Source organism: Pyrgilauda ruficollis, unplaced genomic scaffold, assembly GCF_017590135.1.
Source record: "Pyrgilauda ruficollis isolate IOZ18807 unplaced genomic scaffold, ASM1759013v1 scaffold16, whole genome shotgun sequence".
NCBI lineage: Eukaryota > Metazoa > Chordata > Aves > Passeriformes > Passeridae > Pyrgilauda > Pyrgilauda ruficollis.
This window is the reverse complement of record NW_024514764.1, coordinates 14,372,671-14,390,382: the sequence shown is the minus strand read 5'-3', so window position 1 is coordinate 14,390,382 and position 17,712 is coordinate 14,372,671. Positions and strand designations below refer to the sequence as shown.

The window sequence follows — 17,712 nt, the reverse complement described above, 5'->3', positions numbered from 1 at the left end:
TGAAGAAGATATAAAAGCCTAGAGGTGGATCAATGAAAACTCTTCTCTCTTCCTGTCACCTCTGCCTTGTGCATCTCCCTTGGACAACCTTGGCCACAGCAATTCTTCCCAGGAGAGCACATAGTTTGGTCAGTTATGAAGATGCACACCAAGGCAGATGGTCACTTGGTGTCATCTCAACAGAAACAGGTGGAATTATGTCAGTTGGTACCAGAGAATACAGGCACACAGACCTGGCTGGATGGATGATTATATACACAATGGCTCCGGCCAGCCTGGCCAGTCCAGCTCAGGTTCAGATGGAGCAGGTGGACATGGGAGGGGAAAATGGTGTGTCCAGGTCCTTCTCACTGAGCTGTCTGGACTAGGCACCAGGACAGTGGCAACCAGGGGTTGCCAGGTCTGTCCCTTTCTCCCCGGTGGACACAGTCCTGCCTGGTAGTGGCCACCAGCACACTGCCAGGGCATGGCTTCTCCCTATGGCACTGCAATACTGCACAGGTCCTGCCCCAGCCAGCAGCACTGGTCCATGTGAGCCCAAGGTCTCCGGGGAATCAGGCCTTGTAAAAGTTCATTTGTCCTTCCTGGTGGAGGTCCTGGGGCTGGACACTCTGCAGCACTGGACAGTTTCCACTCAGCCTGCCCACACTTCGGAATGAGGGACAGAAGACTCTGACCTCCTGTTCCTCCTGGTCATGGAGAAAGGCAGAGAGAGGTCTGGCAGCAGCACATTTTCAGAGTGAGGAAGAATCATACCCTGGATGCTGGAGAAGGGAGAGCTGTCAGCTGAGATGTCAGCACTGGGCAAAAGACAACTGTGTTAAAGGGAATATAAAAGCCTTGAAAATGAGCTCCAGAATGCCCGGAGCAGGACACCAATCCCCTTCAAGCTCCTTCAGGTGACAGGCACCCACAGGACCTTGCTCCACTTTGCTCCTCATTAAAGGTTTGTCATTACTGCATAATTTTTAATACACACTTAGAGAAAAGGACTGACACGCACACCCACCCGTGCACACGCACACAACAGGAAACCATTGCCAAAATATACACTATAGACAAAGAGTCCATTCACACTATGTATATGTACAGAGTCTGTGGGCGCAGTCTGGCAGCACCCAGCTGGGCTGGGGCTGGGCATGGGGGACAGGGTGGGTGCAAACCCCTCAGGGCTTCACACACTTGCCCTTCTTCTCCCTCCGCTGCAGTTTCCGAAGGCGGCGTGTCCACGCATCCCGCCACTGGATGACCAGGCTGTTCTTGTCGGCCATCAGTCCGGGCCGGTCAGTGGAGTTTTCGCTGATCCCCATGACCAAGTACTTCTTGCTGATCTGGATCTTGGGGCACTTGCAGGACAGGTCTTTCAGGTGGATCCACAAAAAGTTGTCACCGCGCTTGACCCGCTCATCACGGCACTTGTAGACAGAGAGGATGTTGATGGTGAACTTTGCCCAGTTGGCCACTGTCTCCATCTCAAGGATGTTTACCTGGACCACTGAGGGTAAAAAGGGAGAGGCACAGTCATGGGGGATGCTTTGCTTTGCTCCCCAAAGGAGCCCTTTCCAGCAGCCCCACCTGCCTCATCCATTGCAACTTTGGGAGGGCTGATATGTGGACCTCTCTCTGTATAGAGTGTCTCCCAACCCCTGGATGCTTTCATCTGCCCCACCCACAGCCAGCCCTCATCTGCCTCTGGGCCAAAGCCCAGGGTAGCTCAGGGAGGTTGGAAGTCCTTACCATAGTCCTTCTTGCAGTATTTCTTCATGTTAATCTTGTAGTTGCCCTTGGCTGGTTTGCAGTAGGAGTCACAGTCTGCGGCAGAAGAACATGGGTTGAGCACTGAGGGGCTTGAAGAAAGTGGGGACTCATCCCACCACAGGGGAAGAGGGAGTGGGGTGGAGGGGACAGCAGCAAGACCCAGCCTGGCAGAAGGTGGTGGGTACTTGACTCCTCCTGAGCCAGGGCCTGAGCACTGCTGGGGACAGGGTTCTGTTGAGTCCAGCTGCTCCCCTGGCACCTCACAGGGGCTGGGGGCTCAAAGACCAGCACAAATGGCTGATACCACATCAGCTGGGAAAAGTAACCAAGTGGCTTTGGGTGCATTGAGCAGACTCTGTCACTTGTGCTGATGGTGTCCTGCAGGATAAGTCAGTACAGGGGTATTGGAGGAAGCCTGGGGACTCCTTCCAGACACAGAAAGGGATAGATGGGAGGAATGCAGGTGAGGTGCTAGTGGCCTCCATGGAGGGCTGGCAGGGGCTATGGCCAAGGAGAGTCAACAGAACAGCTGTGACCCTGAAGTCCTGGGGGATGTGGGAAAAGAGGATTTGGCACCAGTCCCAAAATCAGCCGCACAGGGGCCACATCCAAAGGCAGGTGTGACACCAGACCAAGGGTGTCACAATCCTCAGAGTGATTCAGCTCTCAGGGGCCAGAGTGGTGGGAAGCACCCTCAGGGGGCAGCCCCTCCAGGGACCTGTGCCTCCTAAGTTCCCACAAGTGAGGAAGGGGACTCAGGTTGTGGGAAGGAGACAGGTGAGGGAAGTAGCTCTGCTCTACCACATCACTCCTGTTGCCCAGGCATCCCCTGCTCAGGCTGCTCCAGAGGGGCTGGGGAGGCCACCAGGCTGTCCTCCACCACCCTGCTGTCCCCCAAGGCTCCTGTCCTCCAGGCAGCTTTTTTCTGTGCATTTCTAAAGCCCCCAGATTTGCATCTCAAGCAGAGGGAGGGCAGGGAATGCCTCTTTCCTTCTCCCCAAAGCCTTTGATCCCAACAATTGCCCGAAGCAGCCCTGCTCTCCTTCTTTCTTTACCCTGCCATCTTCCTTTGAACATCTCAATTTGTCTCTTTCCAAATGGCATGTTTTTTTCTGAGCCCATCTTTCTTCTTTTCTCTGCCTTTTGCAGGTTCTCCCTCTGGTTTGGCCCCGCATCCCAGGACAGAGCCAGCAGCCTCTAAAGTTTTCTTTGTTTGCGGGTTGCCACAGTGATCACTGGGGATGGAGACAAAGCTCTGGGGGAAGATGGGGAATAACAGAACCCTGTGCCAAGGGGAGGAGGAGAAATGAGGAAAGAAAGAAGCCCAAGAGCACAAACTCACCCTGGGCTCTGCTGTTCTCCTCTCTGCCCAGCTCCTTTTTATCTGGGACTTCATGCCACCTGTTCCAAATTTGTCAGTGATAGAAGCTGTGCAGCGTGAAGCTAATTCTTGGCAGAGGGGGATGAGCTCTGATTCGCAGTTCAGCCCTCCCATGCTGCCACACCGCCCCTGTGCCTGGGCTGGCAGAGCCGCCTTGGCCCCGCTGCCTGCCCTGGAACAGCCGAGGTGGCTACAGAGGGGGCCCAGGGCCTCTCCGTATGGGGGGTGGCTGCTGGGTGTGCTGGAGTGCTTGGCCTGGCACTGAAGGTGCCCTCACCCACTGCATCCCTGGGATGTGCTACAGCCTCGGCCTCGCCTGCTGTGCTCTCTGGGAGCTCTCTGTGCTCTCTGTGCCCCATGCCAGGGCCCACAGCAGCCCTGCAGACAGGCCGCAGGCCCAGCCCCACGCACCGCTCCGCCCGCTCCTGCTCCATGCAAGGGGCTCTAGGGAGAGCCTCCCACTTTATTTTGGGGAGCGCCCGTCAGGACAGGAGCCCCTTTCCTCCCCAGGCAAAGGGGCACAGAAACCATCCTGCCCCTGGCAGCAGTTGCCACAGGCCTGCCCATGGACACGGGCACGGTGGGGAGGAGGGTGGCATGGCCTGGGGGCTCACTGCAGCGTGGCCGGGGCTGGGTGATGAGTGCTGGGCCGGTGGAGTGTGGGGTGATGTGTGGTGGGAAGAGGCTGTGGGGAGCCTCAGCCAACCTGCCACCCCCTTCCCTTGGCAATGGGGATGAAAGAAAAGCAGAATGAAATCCTGTAGCTGCCCTGGGCTCCTGCTCATGATTAACCACATAACACTGTGATTCAAAGGAGCCAGAAAATGGTGTTGGGAATTAACAATTTAGGATTAGTTTAGGGATTTTTTTAAACCAGCTTTGTGCTGTGGAGGAACATTCCTCAAATGTAAAATCAATTCCTGCTCCACTTACCTAAGAAATTTGGGAATAAAAAAAAAAGTCAAAATAAGTGGAAACATTTCCATTCCTTGGCCCTGAGCACATGGCCACCCCCATCACTGGGTGTGGGGCAGACATGGGTGCTGTGGTTGGAAAGTGGCAAGGGATGTCAGGGCAGAAGGATTCTGCCTGCACCTCCCCAGACTGCCTCTCCCTGAGCATCCTGTCCTGTTCCTGCAGGGTTTTGCCATGGGAGGGCTCTAACACTGCTGCATCCCTGGGAGATGCCACAGGTGCAGAGCGGGAGGAGGCAGCTGAGAACCAGAGCCACTGGCCTGGTGTGGGCATTCCCCATCCCTGTGGGGAGTGCGTGTGAGGGAGGTGGCAGGTTTGCACATCTGGTTTACTTCTCCTCTCCTTGAAAAAAAGGAATATTTTGTTTTAAGAGAGATGTAACTTAATCAGGTGCTATGACTGCAAATCTTTTACTGCTTACTTTGAATTCCCTTAAATCCCTGTTTTGCGCTCCACGAGTTTTGTTAATTCTGCTAATGGGGAACGTGGATTTTATTTTTTTTTCCACTAAGTGGAAAATATTTTAAGATAATAATAATAAAAATTATGAGAAGTGGACCCAGGACGTTTCATCACCAAGCCAGTCAGTTGCTCAGGCACAGACATCAAAGCTGGACCTCAAAGGCTTTGGAAGATTGGAAAGGCAGGAAAAAGCTGGGAAAAGTGATGCAGAAGATGGCAATGTCAGTGAAAAGCCTGGACACACCCAGACTGAACCCAGCATGGAGGAGGATGGGGAGAGGGCGGGAAGCCCAGCACCTGAGCATGGCAGCCCTGAACAATGTCCCCCTGTTCCTGCAGCCAGCACCTGCTGCCAGAGGCAGGGTGGGAGGTAGGGAAATGGGGGGAGAAGGGGCTTGGAGGCTGCCTGAGGTGCTGAGGGCCCTTTGGGGAGTGCCCTGCTCAGGGACAGCTGGGGGCTCCTGGGGGCAGAGGGATGTAGGTGGAGGGGCATCAGGGAGCAGGCAGGGTGTGGGTAGAACTGGCAGCCCTGCTTGCAGGACAAGTACACCAGGTGCAGGTAACCCTGGCAGTGCAGCCAGGGCAGCACCAGTCCCCACCTCTGATCCCCCCAGTGAAGGGAGCAGCAGGACCCCCACTGGGTCCCCTGATCCTCCAGTGGCACTGGCTCTGGGCAGAGGCGGCTACATTGCATTAAGAATTTTTGAGCTAGAAGCCAGAAATCTTAAACCAACAAACCCACAGATAAACTGGAGGCAGTTTGAGGCACACCCGCTCCGCTAAAACAGAGCAAACAACCCAGCTCTCTGCCAGTGCTGTTTATTTTTGTGCAGCTGAACAGCTCAGACATCATTGTGAGACTGTTCCTATTTATAAAGCACTGGAGGGGAGTCACCTTGATTAAGTGCTCCACACTGTACTCTCTGCTGGCAATAAAACCGGCCAAATCTCTCATTCCATCCCCCCATTTTTTTCCTTTTCCCAAAGGCTGATGTTCTCAGCTCTCTCCACAGTTGGCAGGGTGGGCAGGGCAGGCAGGAGCAGAGGTGGTGGTGCTTTGTCCTGTCCCACACAGCTTCCCCCAGCAGTGGTACCATCACTTCAGCTCAGCATCTTCCCATCGGGCAGGATGTGGACTCCAGGTCTCATCACTCCCCCTCTGCCACAGTGAGGAGTGAAACCTCTGCCAGATCCAGGCAGGGCTGCTCCTCACTGTCCTGAAAACACCCTCTCTTTTCCAGAGCTTCTGGGGCAGGGCTGTGAGGGCTCAGCAGTGCCCATAGGTGCTGGGTGGGGTGCCAGGCTGTGCAGAGCTCCCAGGCTCTGCACTACTCCTTGGGATCCACGTGTGCTAAGCCAGCACTGCCCTGTAAGGAGCTACAGGTTCCTCCTTGTGCATCTCCCCCCTCCACCGCCATCCACACACTTTACTCCTGCCAGAGGAACACAGAATCATTAAGGTTGGAAAAGGCCTCCAAGACCATGAAGTCCAACCTTGAACCAAATACCACCATGCCCACTAAACCACATTGCAAATGGACACATCTACTTGCTCTTTGAACACTTTCAGGGATGGTGACTCCACCACTGCCCTGGGCAGCCTGGTTCACTGCCTGACAACCCTTGCAGGGAAGATGTCCAACCTGAATCCCCCCGGCACAACTTGAGGCTGTTTCCTCTTGTTCTATGACTTGTTCCCTGGGAGCAGAGCCTGACCTCCCCCTGGCTGCCCCCTCCTGTCAGAGAGTTGTAGAGACAGAAGAGGTCCCCCCGAGCCTCCTTTCTCCAACCTGTGCCCCTCCATCTCCTTCAGCTATTCCTCATCAGACTTGTGCTCCAGACTCTTCTCAAGCTCCTTTCCCTCCTCTAGACATGCTCCAGCCCCTCAGTGTCTGCCTTGTTGTGAGGGGCCAAAAATTCCATCTCTTCAACACAGCTCATCCCTGGCTCTCTGCTGCAGCCAGCAAGATCACGCACAGGGCTGCAGCAGCCATCCTGGAAAATGTTCCCAGAGGGCTGGAGAGCACATCCCAGGCACACACCAGCCTGGGAAGAGGCTGTTGGCATTTTCCACTGCCAAGGCAAGGTGGTCATGGTAAGGAGAGCTGGGGAGATGGATACAAACAGAGCACTGCCTCTCCAAGAAAGGAGTAGGCTTCCTTGGGATAGGTGTACCCCAAACAGGGCATAGGGAAGTTGCTCATTAAATATGGGTGTGGGGAGCTGGAGGGGCCGCTGCTGTCTTCACAGGAGCATGTGCCATGGGATGGAGAGGAGGATTGTTTGGGACGTCTATTCCAATACAGTGGAATGCAGGGGAAGACCAGGCTCTTGGGGACAGCAGGAGGAGGGGTGGCCCAAGGAGGGAAGGGGCTGCTTCTTTCCCAGCTTTTCCCCCTCCACCTGGCTTGAAATCCCTCCAGGTGATAGACCTGGTATGACTGGGAACAGCCACACTGCAGTGCTGAAGGGACTGCACAAGGAAGAGGAGGGGAGGGAGGAGAGCCTTGCTACAGCCCTCTCTACCCTGCTGGGTGCATCCTGCAGCACTGGAGGGCTCAGCATGGTGGCACTGGATCCAGGGGCTGGCACAGCACTGCCTGGTGCCACTGGGACCTGCCATGACAAAGTGGGAGCTCAGGGCACTTGGGTGGGACCTTGGTCCCTGGACAGGCTGGAAGAAGGACCCTAATCCATCAGCACAGGGAGCATCCATATACCCAGCAGTGCCCAGCCCTAGCCAAGCCTCTGCAGGAGAAGTGAACCTGCAGCTTGTACTGAGATGCCAACCTTCCCACTCCAGACTGGGGAACCAGGGCAGCTCTTGAGGAGCTCTGAGGACCACGGCAGCAATGCCTCCCTACGCTGTGCAAGGCCTGCAGTCTGTCAATGGATCTGTCACCTCCTCTGGGTGACCACAGCAGTGACACTGTCCAATTAACCATGATCCCATCACCCTGTGCAGCCAGGACAAGCAGCTCATACCCAGACCCTTCTCTGCTCCAGACCTGGATGATGTGAGCACCGTGTCACCCACGTCCCAGGGGAGACCTGGCAGCCTTTGCCCCAGCACAGGGGCCCTGGAGCCTGCCTGAGACCAACGAGATCCCCCATGCCCCAGCACCTCCCAGAGAGCTGGGGTCTTGCAGAGGCCAAGGACACTCAGGAGAAACTTCTTGCACTGGCGCTGATAAAAGGAGGTTAAGCAAAGCCAGCCCCCATGCACCCACTGGTGCCATATGCCACAATCCCTGCCTTAACCTGCCAAGGGATGGCAAGGCCCCAGTGGGCTGCATCCTGCTCTTCTCCTTGGAGGTGATGGAGGAAGCCTTGCCTGAAAAAGTCCATCAATCTTAGTCAGCTCCTCTCCAGAAATACACAAGATTTTAAATCTCAGTCACATCTTTCACCAAAATTTTTTACCATTAATTTTTTGCCAAATGGTTTGGTAGAACTCAGCCCTCCCCTGTGCTGTGCCAGGCAGAGGGAAGGTGGGATCTGCACCCCGGTCTCTCAGTAGGGCTGAGGCCATGGACGTGGCCAGGGACATGCAGCACTTACCTGCAGGTGCCTCTGTGCTGGTGACTAGGGAGGTGGGGTTGATGGCAGGAATCTCTGGAAAAGAAATGAAGAGGTATCTTAAGGTTGAGATCCCCAGCCCTGGGGGTGACAACTGGGCAAAAGCCCTCTGAAAATGGGCCACAAGGAGATTTTGTTGGTCACAAATGAGAGATGATGGGAGGAATTTGAGCTGACCATTGCAGACCATTGAATAGACCTGGAGATGCACAAACTGAGCTCAGTAAATTGGGTCAGGCTGAAATTCTGCAATCCCCAAGGGCCTGAAGCAGCTGTGGGGGGATGTGTGCTCCAGGGATGGATGCTTCCCGGGTGCTCAGCTCATCTGAACTGAGTTTGGACATCAGATGGGTGTTTGGCTGATCTCAGCACACTTCAGGCTGCCCAGCACAGGGATAAAAGTGGGAAAAGATAACACTTTCTCAGGACTCTTGGCAGAAAAACCTGGGCGAATTTCTTTCCTAAACTCAAATCTGGGGAGGAACAGAGAGAGAGGAGACAGCTACACCAGTCACCTACACTGCCACTGCTCCAGCAGCCCAGCAAAAGCTGCAGGGTGGGAAGTTGTTCCTCTGCCACTTGGGTCAAATTCAAACCCACTGTGACAATAAACACAGTTTCATGCTGACCACAGGCTCTGGCCTTGCCCCAGAAGAGACCGTACTCAGGGCTCAGCTGGGTGAGAGGGCACGTGCTGTACCAAGGATGGGACCCAGAAGAGCTGTTTCAGCCACCTGGAAGCACTGACCCAAGGGGTCATCCAGAGCTTCCTGTGCTGGGGCAGGTGAAGCCCAGGTCACCCCAGAAAGTGATCAGAGAGTCCTACTTGACCACTTCCTGGAGAACATCCATAAGGACAGACAGCCTCTTGTCTGAGCCTCCCACCCACCACAAATCATCCAAGGTGAGTGGGGGACCAGGGGGCATCCCCTAGTGCCTGTGGGGATCCCTGAGTGCAGGGCAAGGCGTGGGGCACTCACTGATGCAGGGGGCCACTGGCGAGCGGCTCTGCTGGTAGCCCTTGGCACAGCGGTTGCAGGTGAGGCCGGTGACGCCGTCCTTGCACGGGCACTGCCCCGTGGTCTGGTTGCAGGTCTTGCCGGCCGCACCGACTGGGTGGCAGTCGCATGCTGGGTGGGAGAGAGAGAAATGGTTATGTGAGAGGGGAGGCACAACACAAACCCCAAACTAGACCCAAGGTGCAGTCCCAGAGCGGTGGGGGACCCTTCCAGAGCACCACTGGAAATCAGCTTCTGGGGCTGGCACAGCACAGACCCAGCTGGACCCATAGGTCTGGACCAACCGTGGCCCCACATGTGCTGTGAGGAGCACGGGCAGGAGGGTGAGTGAATAAAGCGGTTGGCCAGGGCAGGCCTTAATGACAGGGATGCTCAGGAGGAACACCTGGAGCTTCTGCAATTCCCACAGGTGCCTGCAGCCACCAGCTGTCATTTAAAATCTTCCCCCACCTCAACTCCAGGGAGATGTTCCTGTTGCAGCAGTAAAAACCATTTTCTCCGCTCCCTCTCCTACCTCTGAGCTTTTCAGTCCATGGAGCTAAACCAACACTGGGTTTTTACACAAACCACAAACCTTGTCTTGGTTTTAGAATGCAGCAGGTTTTCTCAATGTTTCCCAAGCTCATAAGCCTCGATGCCCCTCCTGACTCCTGGAGACCCTGCGCAAAGGATGATGCCACACCTTTCTACCACAGTCTCTCTAGGGACAAACCACACCTGAGGTGGGTGAAAGTTGTCTTTGTTCTCAGAAGAATGCTCCACCACATCACACTGGATGATGGACCCACTGAGGGTTGTCTACATGGAGGGATGTGGGAAGGAGATGCTTGCTCAGAGGAGGACCTTCCCATCTGCTTGCCTGGAGCTGTGCTGGCAATGAGCTGGAGGAGGTTATCTTGGCCTCCATCAGTGTAAGAGTCGAACGTGATTTCAAAGCAAAACAAAAACATCTCCCCCACCCGCCCCCACAGCCCCCTGATGTTACCGTTTCCCTAATTTTCACCAGATGGGACTGGTGGGAGCACCATGGCACTTGAGCCCCCCTCCTGCACAGCCAGAAACCAGAGTGAGCAGCCTCTAATGGGGACCAGATGCTCCATCCTTATCAGATCTTGGCTGGGACTAGAAGCGGACATCTTTCTGACAGGGATATTTTGGGGGCTCAGCTGTGATAACAAATGGCAGCGAGCAAGGGAGTCTTGGCATGACACGGGGCTGTTGGAAACACAGGGCCTTTCTTGGGCCCCAGTGGTCTGTTCCTGGTGTAAAGTTTATGGACAGACATAAATCTCAGCCCAATCAGGATCCAGTTCATCTAAGCTGATCTCTCTGCATGTGGTGGAAGGCGGATTTCAGTGACTCCGGATGTTTTACCCAGATTGGTAAGTGCTCATCTTAAGTGCACAACCAATCAGTGTTATCGGGGTATCAGCTTGGTCTCTTCCAGACCAATCTCTGCCCACTTGCCCTACCATAGTGGGATTTCCCACAGTCCCACAAAAATACACTGTTCCCTCCCGTTCCCATGGGATGAGCATCCCAGGCAAGAGTGCTTCCCCGGATGGGTCCTGCATTGCAGCACGGTCCATCCAGGCACTGCGGCTTTAGCGTCTCCGTCCTTCCTCATCCCAAAATAACCTGTGGAGGGGGCTGGCTCAGGGAGCCTCTCCCAGCCCCAGAGAAGGCAGGCCTGAGGGCACGGTGCAGCTCTGCACTGCTGCCCACACACCGAGCCCTGCTGCTCCCAGCCTCTGGCTGCCAGGATCTGGCCCATGGAGCTTGAATGGTGGATTAAGTCACTAGCTTGGAGCTTAACTCATCAAGCTGTGCTTGCCAGAAAGCATGTCTTGCACCTCATTTTGAGGGTATTTTTGCATATTGAGGCTTAGCTGCTACTGCTTCACCAGTTTTCATTGGAGAAAGACTCACGGTTTACAGCTTTGTTTAAATTACTAGGATTAATGCACAGCCATCCTTTATTTGACTTTTCAATTAGCACCATTGAATTAATCCTGAAGGTTGCTCTGCCTTTTCCATCCTCCCAGCTTTTCCATCCCACAGGGTCCAGCAGTGATGCTGGCAGTGGAGGGAAGCACTCCTTGCTCACTGGCCAGCAGCTGAGGGCTCTGCTCAGTTCGACACAACCTGTATCTGGTATTTCTGTGCCTGTTTCAAGGATGCTACATCCCAGCAGAGGCAAACCATGGTTGAAGAATTATTTAGTAACACATGCTGGGGTTTCTTTAAATAAGATGTAGTAGTTCCTGGCCTCTGGGTTAGTAATTTGCCTCCTGAATATTAACTGAGCCATCTGCAGCCTGGTCTAGTGGAAGGTGTCCCTGCCCATGGCAGAGGATTGGAACCAGATGATCTACAAGGTCCCTTCCAACCCAAACCAGTCTGTGATTCTATGAGCATCTGCCTTCATTGTGATGCTCAGCCTCTACCCTGGGCCAGCGCTGTGGTAGGTGCAAAAGCCTTTGCTCAAATCCACAGCACACTGTTCCCATCCACCTGCTCCATGCCTGCTCTAAACATCCACTGAGAGGATCCTTGCTTTGCCTTTTTCCTGAGTGTAGATACCTGAGCTGCAGGTATGCGACACATCTTTGGAAAAAACAAGTCCAAATTGTCTTGTCACACCTCTGTGTATTTGTATGCCTCTCTGGGAGCACCAGCTCTCCATTGCCAGCACCTGGGACCTTGCTCCTCCTCAAAGGAGCTCCCAATCCCAGCAGATCCACCTCTATATAAGGGAGGGGTGGAAATACTTTCTGCTTTACTGAAGGAGGAGCAGCCAAAGAAGCAGAAGCATCAGGGATTTTATTATTAACTCTGATCTCCAAGGGAGAACCAGGAACTGGCTCCCCAGACCCAGGGTACCACCTTTGCTGCCAGATCCTCCTCAACATATGCACCATGGCAGGGGTCGGCCCTGTGCACATGTTCATCTGGCTCGGCTGAGCTTTGCAGCACTTCCAAACCACAGGCAAACCCTGCCAGCCCTCCGGAAGCAGCATCCCCCACCCAACCTGGCAGAGCCCTGCCCGTGGCTTGGCACAGGGACAGAGGTTTGTCTGCAAGGGGGCACCTGTCCCACTCCTCTGCTCCTCTGCAGCCCAGGCACTGCTGGCTGCCATTTCTCCTGTGCTGTAGCATCTGCACTCAACATATCCCATCAAATCCTAGGCATCCTCGGATTCTTTGCCCACCCTGTCCCCTCCAGAGGAGCCACCTTGGATCAGAGATACTTTCCATCACTGTAATGCTGCACAATTACTGCCCTGTGAGGGTGGTGGAGCAAGACTCACACTGACAAATGGTGGGCATATGCAGGTGAGAGCAGCCAGGCCCCCTCTGCCTCCCCCATTCCCTGCAAGGAGAAGGACTTGAGCCATAGCCAGGTAGGAAACATTGCAACCTGCAGCTGCCCTGCTCCCACAAACCGTGCTATATTCAGTAATCCTCCCTGGTCCCAGCCAAATCCAGCTTGATTTTTTAGGTTTTGGCATTTTTCTATTACTGCTCTTTGGTAAGTACTCTCTTTCCCATCTGGAGCAGAAATGGAGCCCCTCAATGCCCAGGGAAGTGGTGCTGGGGGCCCTGGAGAGGTGAATGCCTGCATGGCGTTCTCTTTGCTTGGTATTGTAACAGTTTTGGAGCAAAAGTAGAAGGAGCTGGTCAGAGAATTACAGAATATCCCAAGCTAGAATGAACCAAATATGATCATTGAATCCAACTCCTGGCCTTGCACAGACACCCCAACAATCCCACCCTGGGCATCCCTGGTAGTGCTGTCCAAAGGTCCTGGGGAGCCTGGGCAGTGCCCAGCACCCTCTGGGGGAAGAACCTTTCCTGATATCCAACCTGACCCTCCCTAATCCAAAGAAAAGCAGAAACCATTCCTTGGAAAGGGCTGGGAGGTGAGGTGCTGCCTGCAGGAGAGGAAGGCTGAGGTGAAGGCAGCACAGCCACCCCGGTGCCCCTCAAGTATTGGGGGAGAGCTGGGGCTGCCTGCCAGCCCTCAACACGTGACAGAATCCTTATGGAAAAGAGAATTTTGCTGCAGCTGCCCCAGTTTGGTGGTGCTACAGCAGGAGCTGTGGCTGCTGCCATCCATCCCTGGCCTCAGCAGAGCCAGGACCCCTCCTGGGAATGGGACACAATCTGGGATACTGTGCATAGACCATCAGGATGCATGCCTTGTCCTGCCTCCTCTTCCTCTCTACCAGTGTCTCCCCTGTGCCACCCTGAGGATGCTGGTCCCTGGCACAGCTTGGGACCTGGCTGACACCTGACACAATCTTCATCAGTGGTGTGGTGCCAGGGGCTGCCATAGCTGTGGCATGGCTTGGCCAAGGCCACGGGATAGAAACAGCTTGTGGTCCCTGGGAACACGAGCTGTGAGGGGGACATGTCAAGTCAGCTGCTTGGGTTGTTGAAAATGATTAGCTCAGTTTGCTAATGAGCTGGCTGCAGGTAGGGCTCCTCCTGCCAGTGCCCTCTCTGCCCTGCTCCCTGTGACACTGCACAAACATGGGAAGTTTCTCCCTTCACTCCATCCTCTCAAGCATTCCTGGCAGTAGCAAGGATGAGAAGAGGCACTGGCACAGACCAGGCAATGGAGGGATTTCCTTTATTATATCCCAGCCTGAATGAGCCAGACCTCCAACAGCACTAATGCACCTGACAGAGGAACCCCAAAAGTCAAATCCTTCAATTTGGGTCCATGCCCACAATGTTAGTGGTCCAAAACCAGCTCCAGTAATTCCTGAAGGCCCTACATAAACACACGAGCATTGTGTTCTTGCAGCAGTGAAGGGGCCCAGTGCCCACATGGCTGCAGAATGCATTGGAGAGAGATCTGAGAGGGACACTGTGCTCCCTTCCAGGAGGGACTCACAACCAAAGAGAGAAAAACAGGGATCAGGGATGAATTCTCAGCCTCTGAACAGCCATGGCTGACTTCCTGCCCATCTGATGTTCCATTCTGGATCTCAACAGTCCTTGGGGACAGGCAGGGTGTTTTCTTATCTCAAATTCTTTGGTGAAACTATTGTTTTGAAAAGGCTTCATAGACAGGCTGAGTAGGGAGAGGGAAGAGGAACCAGACAGGCTTGGCCAGGAGTTAAGAGGAGGGAGAGGAGAGGTACAGGTCCCATGACGTTTGGCACAGGCTAGGGACCTTGAGAGGTCAAGCTGCAGTTTGATGGCTTGGAGCCAGTGTGGCTCCTGGCCAGCTCAAAGCCAGTTACCAGGAGCCACGGTGTTCAGCATCTCCCCAAAAACAGACCCCAAGAGCCATCCCACAGCTGAAAAATACAATGTGGGGTCCAGCCCCACAGCCCACCTGGGAGATGTGACTTTCACCATCATCCCCAGCCCTCCAGAGCAGGGTACCCATGCTCCAAACATGTCCCAGACAACATCCATTTCAGAGGCAGGTTTCCAGCACATTTAGCCATGTCTACTGCAGCACCTCCCCAGCATCTCTCCAAACACTGACCAGTGGAGATAGTAACAGCAAACACACCAGAACCCTCCCAGGCAATCTGCTTTCTCCCTTCCTGTAATCCTCCTCCACCCTGAGTTGATGCTGGACTGAAAGTGCTATCCCTGCCCGGTGCCCTTGGGGTAGTAGAGGAGATCACAGTGGTGGCGGCTGGAGCTGACCTGCAGCTGCCAAGGATAGCAGAAGAAGATCCCAAGGATGGGAAGGGAGAGAAAGGAGACCGAGAGAGATTCTGTCACCCGTCTGCCCCCACGGAGCCCCAGCTTACCCTTGCAGGCTTTGCGGTCGGTGATGGCCTTGCTGAGGTCGCGGTAGAAGCCCTCCTTGCAGTAGTGGCAGTGCCTGCCCGCCGTGTTATGCCGGCAGTTGAGGCACACGCCGCCGCTCTTGCGCCCCGACAGCTTGAACAGCTCCATGTTGAAGCGGCAGCGCCGCGCGTGCAGGTTGCAGTTGCAGGCTGTGAGGGAAGGGGAGAGCATGAGGGCTGAAGGCGAAATTCAGGACCCTCTGGGTGGGCTGGAGCTGCCCTGGTGTCCCCCACTGCAGTGGGAGGTTGTGCTGGGACTGGGATGGACACAGCACAGTGCAGGTTGTCCCAGCGTGCCATCCAGATGTGCAGCACCCACCACCCTGTGGGGCCGGTGCCACGAGGTCCGGGCAGAGGAGGAACGTCACGTGTAGGAACTGGCACCACTCGGCTGAAGGCAAGCAAGTGTGGTATGGTGGGCTGCAGCTAGGGGGTTTGGCAGTGCCAGCTGGGCACTTGCAGCCCCATGGTCCTCTCTGCCCCTTCCCTGGCAGCTGGCTCTAGTCACATAGCCCACCTGGCCTTCCAGCAGGACCACCCACCTCCTGCCAGGCTGTGTGACAGCCCTCCCCTGCAACCGAGCCCTCAACTCTTTATATTTATGGCTCTATCTTGTGTGCACGAGCCACACACACAGAGAAACCCACACAGCAGCCCCTGTGTGCTCACATCCCTGTGTGTGCACGCACAAACATGCACGAGCACACGTGCTCACAAACATACCCATGAACATATGTGCACACAGATATGCACCAAAATACCCTCAGAGCTGTACACGTGCCCACGGGCAGGCACGCACAGATGTGCACAGAAACATCTGCACACCCTTACATGTGCACACAGAAATTAGCCCCGGGAAGCACACAGCCCTCCTGGCCGATTCCATGTGTGTGAGATAAAAAGGCAAAGCACTGCCTATTCCAACTTAACACTCTAGCAAAAAGATAATGGGAACAGCATTTCCTTTGGCAAAACGTGGCGCCCTGCTCCCCCAGCCCTGGCCCCCTCCCCGTGCTGGTAAATTGAGGTTGGGTGAGAGCTTTTCCAGGCGTACTGTGAAATTCATTAACGTGTTGGCCCAGCTTTAACTGCCTGGGCCTGGCCTGTGTGAAGTTGCCTCCCCGCAGCCGGCGGAGCTTCACCCGCACAGATCAAACACCGCCTTGCCTGCCCCGGCGCTCTCGCCATGGGCACGCTGCAGGGAGAAAGAGCAAACCCCAGCCATAAAATAGAGTTTTTTGGAGGCTTGAGTTGAGCAGAAGGTTAGTGCCAGCACACTCAAACCTCGGCTGCCCCCAGAGCTCCCCTGAGTTATGAGATTAGTGAGAAATCACATGGCAGGCATCAAAATAACACCCAGTGTGGCTGTAGTGCTTGTTCCTTTGGAGCTATTTTCTTTTTCCCTGGTGACAGTGAAAAATAGGGATTTTTAAGGCAAATTCTGGGTTGTGGTGTGTGGAGGGAAAGCAGCAAATACTGCCCAAGGCCCCAGGTAGCACAGGATGCTGTTGAACTGGGGATGTTGACATTCAAATAGGTTTTGCCAGGGCTGGAAGAGACAGTGAATTATCCTGACAGCCAGGGTGCTCTTGCAGTCTCCAGATAATGTGACAGGGACAAGACAAGATGGTGTTTGCTACAGAACTGTGGCAAAGGAGCAATTTTTGGGAGGAGAGGGGCCTTGTTTTCCCCTTGCAGCACTGAAAGGCAAGTTATGTGTCCCTCTTGGAATGCCCCCAGCACCTTCTAGGGAAGGAGAAAGGCTGGCAGCCCAGAGGGGAGGCGATGGGCAGTGGAGGAGAACTGTTGGGTAAATGATTCGCTGCCCTCGGCGCAGGTCCCTCTCTGCCTCCAGTTTAATTGGTGACAGAGTAACTGGCGGGGCCTTCTCCTGGCATCACTGACCCTGGCACGTCCTGATCTACCCCAGGGCCACCTCTCCCTCGGAACATGCTGCAGACCCTCTGATCATCCCAGGAGCTGGGTTTGGGGTAGAAACCTGCCCTGGTAGACCAGCATTATCCCCTCTCCTTCAGGCAGTGGTGCTGCCTGCTCTGGGCCAGTGTTAGTAGCTGCCAAGCCAGGATTCCAGAGCCAACTGGGGAACCTGGCTGGGCTTGGCCACCCCGGGTTGGGTGGCTGTCTCCACTCAGGAACAGGTCACACCAGCACGTATGGCAATCCCCTCACCCCTGGCGCAGCCATCCGGAGCTAATCGGGGCAGACAGGTCCCCCTCTTACCCAGCTAAATACTCTCACTGTTCCTCAGTACTGAGGCAGTTGTAAGCTCTGTCTGTCTCCCGTTAATCACTAATTAAAGGCTTGAATGTTCCCTGCTGTTTGGGGTATTAATAAGAATTTAATTGCACAGTTTGGGGCTAATTACCTGGTAGCTTGCTTCCGCCCTTGTACAGTATGCCCAATTAAACAATCATATGATCAATTAAACAATCACAAGATCTAATAATTTGCAATAATAGACTAATTAAACGTTGACACCTTGCAATGGAGCAATCTTTTGTCTCCCTTTTAATGGTGTTTGAACCCCTTCCCAGGCCCTGGCCACCCCAAAAGCTCTCCTCCTCCTCCTCCTCCAGGCTGCTGCAGACGTAGGAGCCTGGAATGACAGCACAAGGGGCTTTGGTACACAGACCCTGGCACGGGACAGGCAGCGCCATGCACCGAGGCACACGTGGGGCAGGCAGCGGAGCCCGCAGGG

At 54.8% G+C, this 17,712-nt stretch overlaps 1 protein-coding gene across 3 annotated transcripts in view; it reads right to left on the bottom strand.

Moving 5' to 3' along the window:
* Positions 1-1,066: 1,066 nt before the first annotated feature.
* NTN3 (netrin 3) overlaps positions 1,067-17,712 on the bottom strand; it is a 30,973-nt gene continuing 14,327 nt past the window's right edge. For all 3 annotated transcript variants that reach the window (XM_041462824.1, XM_041462823.1, XM_041462822.1), the window contains 5 exons: positions 14,955-15,143; positions 9,136-9,285; positions 8,138-8,191; positions 1,738-1,812; positions 1,067-1,495 (listed from right to left, as the gene is read on the bottom strand). In XM_041462824.1, the coding sequence (XP_041318758.1) occupies positions 1,167-1,495; positions 1,738-1,812; positions 8,138-8,191; positions 9,136-9,285; positions 14,955-15,143 (797 nt within the window). In that variant the 3' untranslated portion in view covers positions 1,067-1,166. The remainder of the gene's footprint in view (positions 1,496-1,737; positions 1,813-8,137; positions 8,192-9,135; positions 9,286-14,954; positions 15,144-17,712) is intronic.